This window comes from Maylandia zebra, linkage group LG23 (genome assembly GCF_041146795.1).
Source record: "Maylandia zebra isolate NMK-2024a linkage group LG23, Mzebra_GT3a, whole genome shotgun sequence".
In the NCBI taxonomy this organism is placed as follows: Eukaryota; Metazoa; Chordata; class Actinopteri; order Cichliformes; family Cichlidae; genus Maylandia; species Maylandia zebra.
In genome coordinates this window covers 573607-584110 of record NC_135188.1, presented here as the reverse complement: position 1 = coordinate 584110, position 10504 = coordinate 573607, and the positions used below count along the sequence as shown (strand labels likewise).

The following is a 10504-nucleotide window of genomic DNA, read 5'->3' as shown; positions in this document are numbered from 1 at the left end:
TCCGAAACAACTTTTCAAAATAAAATGCAGCTTTGACAGAAACACTAGAAAGTAGGGCTGGGTATCTCACTGATTTCTAGAATCGATTTGATTCCGATTCACAAGGTCCCGAATCGATTCGATCCACGATTCGATTCAATTCGATTCGATTTAAATCTGGGAAATTTTGACAGTCAGAAATATTATAATTCAGATCAGTACATTTACATATTTTTCTATCTATAAAAAGGAAGCTGACACTTTCCAGACTTTATCAAAGGTGTGAGCATCACAGCAGATGCCTTTGTGTCAAAGTAGCTGAAGATAAAACACAGAAAAACACGAAGGTGATTTTCCTGGCCTGGGATTTTATAAAAATATTCTGCAGTACATCAAAAACAAAAGAAAACCATTAATCAACATATGAACATTACCTCTGAAGTTAAACAGCAGCCGACAGTGCTGTAAACAACAGTAGACTTGTGCGTAACAAGCAAGCGAATAATGCAGAAAACAGATTTTTAGACGGGAAACTGTTCTTGAAGTATACTGAGAGAGAGAGAAAGAAAGAGAGATGTGCATGAAGTGTGGTGGAAGCAAAACAGCAAAAGTCAGAGGGAATTCATGACGATGTTTTTATGAAGCGTAGTTTGGATCTTCTTTTGCTGCTGGTTCGGTCAATAATGTTTGGAGAGAGATAAAACTAACAGCTTTAGAATCACCGCAAAAGGGCGTAAACACAAAGCGCGGACCCGCCGAAACTTCGCAATCAGCGAGCTGTCGGCTTTCAGCCCCGACTGTGTCCGTGCCGTCATGTGAGAGAAAGGCAACATCTCACTGATTCTGATCCATCGGCGGGTCCGAGCTTTGTGTTTACATCTTTGTGCAGAATCTGTGTTCCTGCTCTCATTTACTGTTTTAGCTGTTTGGGGGTTCTTGAAATTTTGTGAGGTTTAACCTGAGATTCTAGCGTTTCGGGCAAAATAAATTAATATTTAAAAAATCGATTCAGGATTTTAATGAATCGATATCACGTTATCCAAGCCAGAATCGATTTTAATCGATAAATCGATTATCAAAACCCACCCCTACTAGAAAGTACAGTACTGTAAATGTGACCGCTGCTAACTGATGTCGCTTTAGTTTAATTGCTGTTAAACTATGCGTGTTTTACTGTTTTACCGCTGCCATTGTTTTTAGAACTTAAACGTGTCACCCTTGAGAAACAATATCGACTCTATATATTTTTTCTCTTTGAAACCGCTTTAGCGGCCAATTGTCCTGACCGTTCTTTTATTTTCAAACTTTAAGTGTCTAGACTTCCTGTTCTTCCATTTGACGCAGCCCCCGCCAGCGTCAGCTCCAGTCTCAGGACAGGGGGCGGAGATAAGTGACGAAACGGTTGTCCGGAAACAGCCAATCAATGAGCAAAGAATGTGTCCGACCCGGAGCTCTCCTTTACTGTAAACGCCTGTCCAGGATATACGATTTAAAAAACAGACTCTCTGCACATGTTTCTGCAAAAAACGTCTAAGAATTTAGTGAAAGTGAAGTGAAAGTAAAACAAACAAAAAAAAAAACACCCAGTGAAACTGAAAAAAATAAGCACCATACCCGGTAAACCTGTTATTAAAACCAAATTAAACTAAAATCAAATTTAAAACGAAACCAAAGGTAAAAACCTTTGAAAAATGAAAATACGACAGCAACTCAACCCAGGTTGATGTTTGTGCCCTATCCCAGTTTGAAAGAGGTTACACACCATTTTTAGAATACATACAGTGCTGTGAACAAGTATTTGCTCTTTCTGTTTTCTTTTTCTTCTGTGTGTGTCTATTTGTCACACTTTCAGATCTTTTTCAGATTATCAAACAAATTTTAGCATTAGACAAAGATAACCAGAGTAAATACAAAATGCACTTTTTAGATCATGATCAAGAGTGGGGAAAAAAGCTATCCACGCTTGGCTCTATGTGAAAAAGGTCATTTGAAACCTAATAACTGGTTGTGCCAGTCTTGGCAGCAAGACCTATAATCAAGCAATCATTCTGGTAATTGGCAATGAGTCTTTCACATCAGTGTGGAGAAATTTTTGCCTGCCTTCTTTGCAGAACATTTTTAAATCAGCCAAATTCAGGGAACGAACGGGGCGGACATACTTTGTCTGGATTTTCTGGTAGAAAGCAGAATTCATGGTTTCATCACTTACTGGAAGTTGTCCAAGTCCTGAAGCAGTAAAGCACCACCAGACCATCACACTACCACCACCATGTTTGATTGTTAGTATGATGTTCCTTTATGGAAAAGCTTCAGCTTTTGTCTCATCAATCCACAGAATAGTTTCCTAAAACTCTTGAGGATCATCAAGATGTTTTTTTGGCAAATTTTGGCAGTCAAGCCTTTATGTTCCTTTTGGTCAGCAGTGGTTTCCTCTTTAGAGCTCTCTTGTGGATGCCATTTTTCCAGTCTCTTTCTTATTGTTGAATCATGAAATCTGACCTTAACTAGGGCAAGTGAGGCCTGCAGGTCTTTAGATGTTCTGGGTTCTTTTGTGACCTTTTGAATAAGTCGTTACTGTCCTCTTGCAATTTTGGTCGGGAAGGTTCGTCACTATCCCAGGTTTTCTCACTGTTGTTCACTGGAGTCTTTAGAAAAGCTGTAGAAATGACCTTAACCCTTCCAGACTGATAGATGTCAATGACTTTGTTTCTCATCTGTTGAGTTTCTTTAGACCATGGCATGATGTGCTGATTTTTGAGGTCTTCTTGCCAGCTTCACTTTGTCAGACAGGTTCTGTTTTATTGATTTTTTGATTCATTATATCTGGCAGTAATCAGGCCTGAGTGTGAATAGTGACATTAAATTCAGCTTTCCAAAGAAACACACAAAAAAGTGGTTAATCACAGTTAATTTACGATGTACAAAAGTAAGAGTTAACGACTTTTTTACAGCACTGTATACAGCCAAACTGGTAATCTCAGCAGCAGTTTGGTTACTAAAGTAAAGATTCAAGAGCTTTATTGTCAATACAGTAGTATACACAGTATACAGTGTACCGCAATGCTGTTTCACCCTAAGCCCCCCATGGTGCATTTATACATATATAAAGGATATATCTCCAAGAGATATAAAACTAGGAATTACAAATAAATAATAAAATTAAGGGATAAAAAGGTACTAATTACTAACTATACAATTCTATACAATACTATAATGGTAACTGTAAAATATTAACTGTACGATAAACAAAGATAAACAAAGACAGGACAGAGACAAAGTGGAATGTGCAGTAGGTATTGAATACCAGTTTCAAGTTATTGTCAGGATATTAACGAGACAAGACAAAGACGTGCAAAATGTGCAAATATAATATAATTTCGGTGTGTGTTCAGAACTCTGTGACTGAGTGTGCAAAGCATACTGTTCCCAGGACCAGTTCGTAGTGGATTTGTGGTAGTATTTGTTGTTTTTGAGTCTTTTGATGATTATTGCAAGGTGTTTGTAGAGGTGTATGTTTATATCAGTCCTTTTGTGGTAGTGAGTTGAGGGCCCTGCCTGCTTGGGGGAAGAAGCTCTTGCAGTGTCTGGTCGTTACAGTTTTAATGCTGCGAAACCGTCTGCCAGATGGAAGGAGGGAGAACAGTGCATGTGAGGGGTGGAAAGTGTCCTTCACTATGCTGTTCGCATGTCGAATGATGTGTCTGTCACAGAGTTGGGAGATGGATGTGAGAGGGCCTCCAATGATCCTCTCTGCTGTCCTCACGATCCGCTGCGGAGACTTCTTTTCAGCGAGGGTGCAGTTCCCGTACCAGATAATGATGTAGCAGCAGAGGACGCTCTCAATGGTTCCCCGGTAAAATAATGTGAGGATAAGAGGAGGGAGACTGGCCTTCTTCAGTTTCTTAATGATAACGACTGTGTTTAGACTGTTCCCCCCATTCCATGTAAGGCCACCTGGGTTGGCTGGAAGACTGTTTACTTAGCCTGGCAGGATGAAGGACACTGTCTCAGCTGAACTCTGGACACACACACACATACACTGATATGCACACACTGATCCCCCCCTCCCTTTCCAAACGCCTTCGATGCTTGTGCCGGGGAAGATGGCAGTCGACTGGACCAGCGCAGACATGCTGCAGGACCGGATGCGCTGTCTACACCGGCTCTCTCTCACCCTTTACCCGCCCCTGTTGCTTGTCTTGTGTTTCTATGGTGTATTGATAGTCATGTGCTTTTTGTGCTGAGGTGTTTTTTCTGTTATCAAACTGTTCTCCCACTAGGAGCTCAGTCTGAGTGGAGTTTTTTTTCTCCTCCTCTTACCTCATGTTATGTATTTTCGTTGTTTTTTTCCTATCAGCCTACCTTTCTGACATGTCTCCCCAATGTGATGTTTGTGTAAAGTTGGTCAGAAGGTTCCTTTGTAAGTGTGCATGTGCCATTAGCGTGCTGCCTGCTGTAACCCTAATTTCCTTCGGGATTAATAAAGTATTCTGATTCTGATTCTAAGAAAGTGAAGACGTTGTTGGGCTTTCCTCATGATGGTGGTTGTGTTCAGGTTCCAGGAGAGGTCAGCTGATATGTGCACACCCAGGAACTTCACACTGATGACCATCTCAACAGCAGATCCGTTGATGTGCAGTGGGGTGTGGGCCATTGAGCTCTTCCTGAAGTTAACAACCATCTCTTAAGTCTTCTGAACATTTAGAGACAGGTTGTTATTCTGACACCAGTCCACCAGGTGTTGTACCTAAACTCCACGATGTAAGATATTTTGTGCATCTGTCAGTTTCCAGGAACAGTGATCAGACAGAGTTAATCTGAAACCAGCTATATATGTGCAAACAGCTCCTTCTGAATGGGACAAAAGCAGGTAGGAAATGCCTGTGTGTGCGTGTTTATATGTGTGTGTCACTTTGACAGCTGGGACAAACTGCTATCAGTCAGCACAGCGGACAGTGAAATACCTCCACCAGGACCTCCAGCCTCTCATTTTGCTTTGAGATATTCAAAATCTGCTCATCCTCTCAGGAACTCGTGTTCGAACCTCTTTTTTTCTCTTCTCTTGAATTTCTTTATGGTTTTGTGTGAATTTATGATGGGGAATTAAAATGGTGAGGAAGAAAAAGCTGCTGGTGTTTGAGTAAGTACTACTCTTGGACGCCTTTTCTCTTTAAAATGTTTGCTCAGTGTTGCCTATTTGGTCTGTAACCTCGATTTAGTTATTACAATATACTTCTGTCACATGACTTTATACATGTATGTTTCTGTATTTGTGGCAGCTCTCAGATGCTGATGCGGTTTTGATTTGGTGAATAATGTATGGACACTTATTTTCAATGTGTCTTGGGCACCATACATTAATAATGAGATGGATATAGCAGCTGCTCGCCCAGGCAGATATTGATTTCATGCCATCCAAGTGAAATTTTATTCAACATTAAACTCTGACCTTGGGAAATATTCACACTGTAATCATTATCATCCAGGAAAGAAAAATAAGAGAGAGAGGGAATTAAAGACATGAAATGACAGGTGAAATATTTTTTTCCTGTGTGAAATAACCTGTGCTCAAACTATTTTCTGTCAGCTTCCCTTTTGTGCTGCTGCTATTGTGGCAGCACAGGTGAAACAAGAGCTCATGTGCGTATTGTCTGTGCGAGCTGGTGTGTATTGTGCGTGCGTGTATGTATGGGTGACCTTTACATTGTGTTTTATCTAGCATTTTCTTGCTCTGGGAATTTTGTTATTTTCCCTTTCGAATCTTATCAGACTAGGAAAGGAAAGTGGAATTTCTCCATCTCTTGGTGTAAAAGCAGTTTGTATTTATCAGCTGAATTGAAAGGATTTTCTCTCTGTTCTTCTTCTCTTCTTAGAATTTGTGGAAGCATGATGTGGGATGGATAAACAACTACAAAACTCTAATGTAAGTTTGCTGGATAATGTGCGTTAGCCATGTGTGTTTTGGGGATTGAATGACAGCAGAGAGGGATACACATATGAGTGAGCGGTCACTCTAGCAGCAGTTTTTCCTTATCAGTAATAATTATATAATCTGTAATCATGTAGCAGCGATAAGATTTCTCAAATCTAGTGAGAAAGACTTCACATTTTGCAAGTGTGTTACAGATTTCACATTTTCTAAAATGACAAATATTCTATCAACTAAATATTTCTGTTATTTTTGTTATTTAAATGTCCTTTTAAGCATGTATGTCTCTCTGTGGCTCTCTGTGTAGATGGCCTCTAATGAGCTGGACCTTCCTGCCCTCTCTGGTGACCCCCAGCCTGGTGACCTCATTGAGATTTTCAGACCAGCCTATCAGCATTGGGCTCTCTACCTGGGAGATGGTTACATCATCAACTTAACTCCTGTTGGTCAGTAAAAGAGTTTCTAACGTAAAACTTGCGGCTATCCTCACAAATCTGACATAAACCTGTCATGTTTTAGACTGAGGTTAAAAGGCTCACATTACAAACTACATCCTGATGCTTAATTAAATTAGAGAATAGTTCTCTCTTGGCTCTTGACGGAGGCGGTCGCATTCTTCTCCCTCTCCCTTATCTTTCCTGCTTGGCTTCTCATGTCTTTTGTATAGTCTCGCTTTCTAACCCTCAAAGAGTTTCTCAGTCTTGTTCTCTAAAACCGAAAGAATTATGGATTTGATCAACTGGTCCCGTAGCGGAATTGACACCTTCCTGGGCTTGGGAGAGCCCGATTGTCCTGCGGAGACATTTGCTGCCGGATACTCGATGGTCGGTTGCATCGTTTGTCTGGCGACACTCTCGATGGAGGACAATGAACGACATCTACCAATTCAGAACCATGATAACAGCGTTCTGGCTGACTGGAGCTGGCTCAGACCTGGCTTATCGAAGTACAAGAAGCAGCTACAGCTGTTCAAAATCCCACAAGGCTGGCCGACGTGATAGACGATGGGCAGGGCAGTGAGTACTCAGACTGTGTTTTGAACTCAATATGGATACGATCTTGGAGAAGAACAACGGGAATTGAGAGAATTGGTGACCAGTGACGGACATTAGACCAATTGTAAAATTGGATGCAGTTGTTCGCACTAAATATTCACCATCTTCACTCATACGGCCATCCCACTGGCACCAGCTGAAGGCCTGCCAAGGTTGAAGCTGACTGGAACAACAACCTTCCTTCAAGGCCATCCGCGCTGATCGAAGATTGTTGACTTTTGCATAACCGGGTGAAGGGACACTTTCTCTCGGTTGAACATGGAAAACGCACACACACGCATGTACACTGACACAGACCTACACTCACCCCCCACCCCCTCCAAACGCCTTCGAAGCTCATGTCTTTATGTTGTGAGATGTGATGATTCATGTGCTGAGGTGTTTTTTTCTGTTCTCAAACTGATCTTCCTGTTGGAGCTCAGTCTGGGGGGAGTTATTTTTTCTCCTCGTCTTTCCTCATGTTGTGCATTTTCCATTGTTATACCTCTCTGACCTGTCTTCCCCATGTGATGTTTGTCTAATGTATGTATGGTCGGAGGGTAAGATGGCGCTGGCAAAGGTCGGCAGCCTTAACCCAATTTCCTTCGGGGTCAACCTTCAGGATCAATAAAGTTTTATTGAATTGAATTGAATTGAATTCAAATTAATTTTAGCTTTGTTTATTTCACTAAGGTCTGGGCACTTCATAACTCCTGAGATGTCGTTTATCAAATAATTGAAGGAAGAGTGAAAGGAGGTTAAAAATGAATACAATACAACTTTGTTGACCTGTTAAACTGAAATACCCACTCTGACGCCACTGTGCAGTGACTAGTAACATGTAACATGTAAACAAATTCAGGTATGAAAATACTGATAAATCACTGATTTGTGCATGAAATGTTTGTATCCATAAATCATGCACACATTTTTGTGTATGCACTGTTAGTAAGTGAGGGCCATTGTTCCAGATGCAGCTTTGCAAGCCTAAACTCTCCTGTCGTGCTCATTTTTAGAGAAAAGAGGCTTTATCTTGGCAAACTATTCATACTGGTTCAGTATTTTTCTAGCTGTCATGAATTTTAACATTCAACATGCAGACTGAAGCCTTTAGTCTGAGATGTAGCTCTTGGGTGATCGTGGGGCTATGATGTGCACTCCTGGGAATATTGTAGGATCGTGTTTACACACATCTGAATGCTCCAGGCCAGCAAACTGCAGAAACTTTATAGAGGTGCTCACACTTTTTGATGATTATGTGCATTTTCCAGGGAAAGAGAGAGGATGTTCTTACTTTTTCACAAATACACCCAGAGTCCTGTAAAAATGTCCTTTTTCATAGTGAACTGCATTCACTGTGAAACGGGCTGGGATAACATATCACAATTTTCACCCCCTTATAACCAAAACTTGTTTTTACCCTTTTTTGACAAGCGTGTGGCCCCTGTTATCTGCAGATGTTGGCATCCCCTCCCCCTGTTTCATACTTGAAAACGTCCCCATTTCTATCCGGTCTTTTAGTCTGATGTCATTAGCTGTTTCTGGGTCCAAACTCCGCTTCAGGTCCCAAAGTCAAATGAACACTGCGGTATAACTCAGCGTTACAAACTGTCTAAATTCTTTCATCTTAATAAAATGATCAGCTGCTTTACCAGGTGTAACAATTCAGTTTAACATCCAGGCATCCATGAAAACAGAAGTTATGAAATTTAACTGAGTTTGAAGTTAGCAGGAGGTTAGCTCGCTAGTTTCCACCTAAACATGATAGAGTATGTTCTGACTGAGAGATTTAAAAAAAATGAAAACGTACAGCTCAGTTGTTCTCTTGACTGAAGTTTGGTCCATTTACAGCATCCTGTGATTGCATTTGTCTCTAAACATCGGGAACCCTCACGTTAACTTTTATCGAGTGGAAAAAAGGTTAGCATTCATTCTCCAGCTTCATTGTGCTAATGTGTTTATATCTGGTCTTTAAGTCTGGCGTCATTAGCCTTAGCCTACAGAAGAGTCTTTCTTCTCTTCCCTTTGACAATTTAAATCATCTCTCCTTTCCCACAGATGAGAGCCAGGCAGCCGCCATGTCCAGTGTGAAGTCTGTCTTCAGCAGGAAGGCAGTGGTACGCATGCAGCTACTGAAGGAGGTAGTGGGAAGTGATTCCTACCGTGTCAACAACAAGTATGACCACAACCACACACCCCTCCCTGTCTGTGAAATCATCCAGCGGGCACAAGTCCTCATTGGCCAGGAGGTCTCTTATGACTTGCTGGGGAGCAACTGCGAGCACTTCGTTACCCTTCTTCGTTACGGGGAGGGGGTGTCTGAGCAGGTCTCTCACTGTTTGTTCTGCTTCTGTCTGGTGTGTCACTAAAAGCGACTAATAAATCCAAAACATTGGCCCTGTCATAGTCTCACATTGTCAGACATTTAAAAACATTGACCAAAGTGGCAAATCAGAGTGAACCTTAACATCAGGGATTTATCCATCCTAGGGCTCTACTATACCACTAAAATGAAAACATGATACTTTGTCCCAAAATATAATTTATAATTCTATTTTTCACCCACATATAATCTTATAATTGCTTTAATTATGACCATGTTCTGTATTGAAAACAACGACATCCAAATCTACTTTAAAGCTATGTTTAAGAGCCAAATACATCCTGCCAAAGCCTTAATCTTTACACAACAAATCAGCTTTGAATTAAATAATCAGCTCAAAAGAGTTTACGGGAAAAAAAGGTTTACTGTAAATAAATGTGTTGTTGCCTGCTTCCTCTTATAAGTTAGGCAAATCTGAGTTACAGACTAATGAGTTAGTCTTGTTAAGTTTGGAATCATGCTGTATTGTAAATATGCAATAAAATCAATCAGCCTCTGCTGCTCCTATTCTAACCCGCAGTCCACGCCCTGCCCCTCCTTCTTGTCTCCACAGGCTTCACGAGCCATTGGGGCCATCAGTTTGGTGACGGCAGCAGCCAGTGCCTTCTCTGTCCTGGGACTGATCAACACACGGTCCAGAAACAGGCCTTTCTGACAGCTGTAGTCTTCACTAAAGTGTTTTCCCTAAATTCATTTGGCTGTGATAAAAAATAACAAAATAAACATTGATAAAGATTTAAAAAATGATGTTATGTTTATTAACAAACCCCATATACCATTACAATATGGCCGCAGTTGTTTGTTGATCCAGTCTTTGTTGTAGGCAGGAGTTGTGAATTATTTGACCAAATTATTTTTTTTAACCCATGGAGCATTAATCATAGTTTGATGGGGTTAGGTTGGTGAATCTAAATTGCCTGTAGGTGTGAATAGTTGTCTGTCTCTTTGCGACAGATGGGTGACCTGTCCAGGGTGTACCCCGCCCTATAGCAGCTGGGATTAGGTCCTAAAGAGATGGATGGACAGAAATGTATCATCACCTTTGTAACTGAAAAACTATAAGCATGCTGGACACCAGTATAGGCCATAGTAAATACTGTGGATCCCTGTTTTCTGTAATTTCAGCAAACCAAGCATGGTGTGTTATTTTCACTTAATTAATTTTTGATCTGTAAAGAG

The 10504-nt window shown here is 40.9% G+C and overlaps 1 protein-coding gene across 2 annotated transcripts; it reads left to right on the top strand.

Moving 5' to 3' along the window:
- The first annotated feature begins 4718 nt into the window (after positions 1–4718).
- Positions 4719–10069, top strand: plaat1 (phospholipase A and acyltransferase 1). 2 transcript variants are annotated; one of them, XM_004570244.2, is made up of 5 exons: positions 4719–4849; positions 5853–5902; positions 6216–6354; positions 9001–9269; positions 9879–10069. In XM_004570244.2, exons 2-5 carry the CDS (start codon positions 5876–5878, stop codon positions 9978–9980), a joined length of 537 nt encoding a protein of 178 aa, XP_004570301.1. In that variant the 5' UTR covers positions 4719–4849; positions 5853–5875; the 3' UTR covers positions 9981–10069. The 2 variants fall into 2 exon arrangements, with proteins under 2 accessions (XP_004570301.1, XP_004570300.1); XM_004570243.2 differs by lacking the exon at positions 4719–4849 and adding an exon at positions 4904–5119.
- The last annotated feature ends 435 nt before the right edge of the window (positions 10070–10504 follow it).

Coding starts and splice junctions, on each gene's coding strand:
- plaat1 (XM_004570244.2), top strand. CDS start 5,876: ATGGATAAACAACTACAAAACTCTAAT. Junction 5,903..6,215: donor AACAACTACAAAACTCTAAT/GTAAGTTTGCTG, acceptor CTCTCTGTGTAG/ATGGCCTCTAATGAGCTGGA. Junction 6,355..9,000: donor CATCAACTTAACTCCTGTTG/GTCAGTAAAAGA, acceptor CCTTTCCCACAG/ATGAGAGCCAGGCAGCCGCC.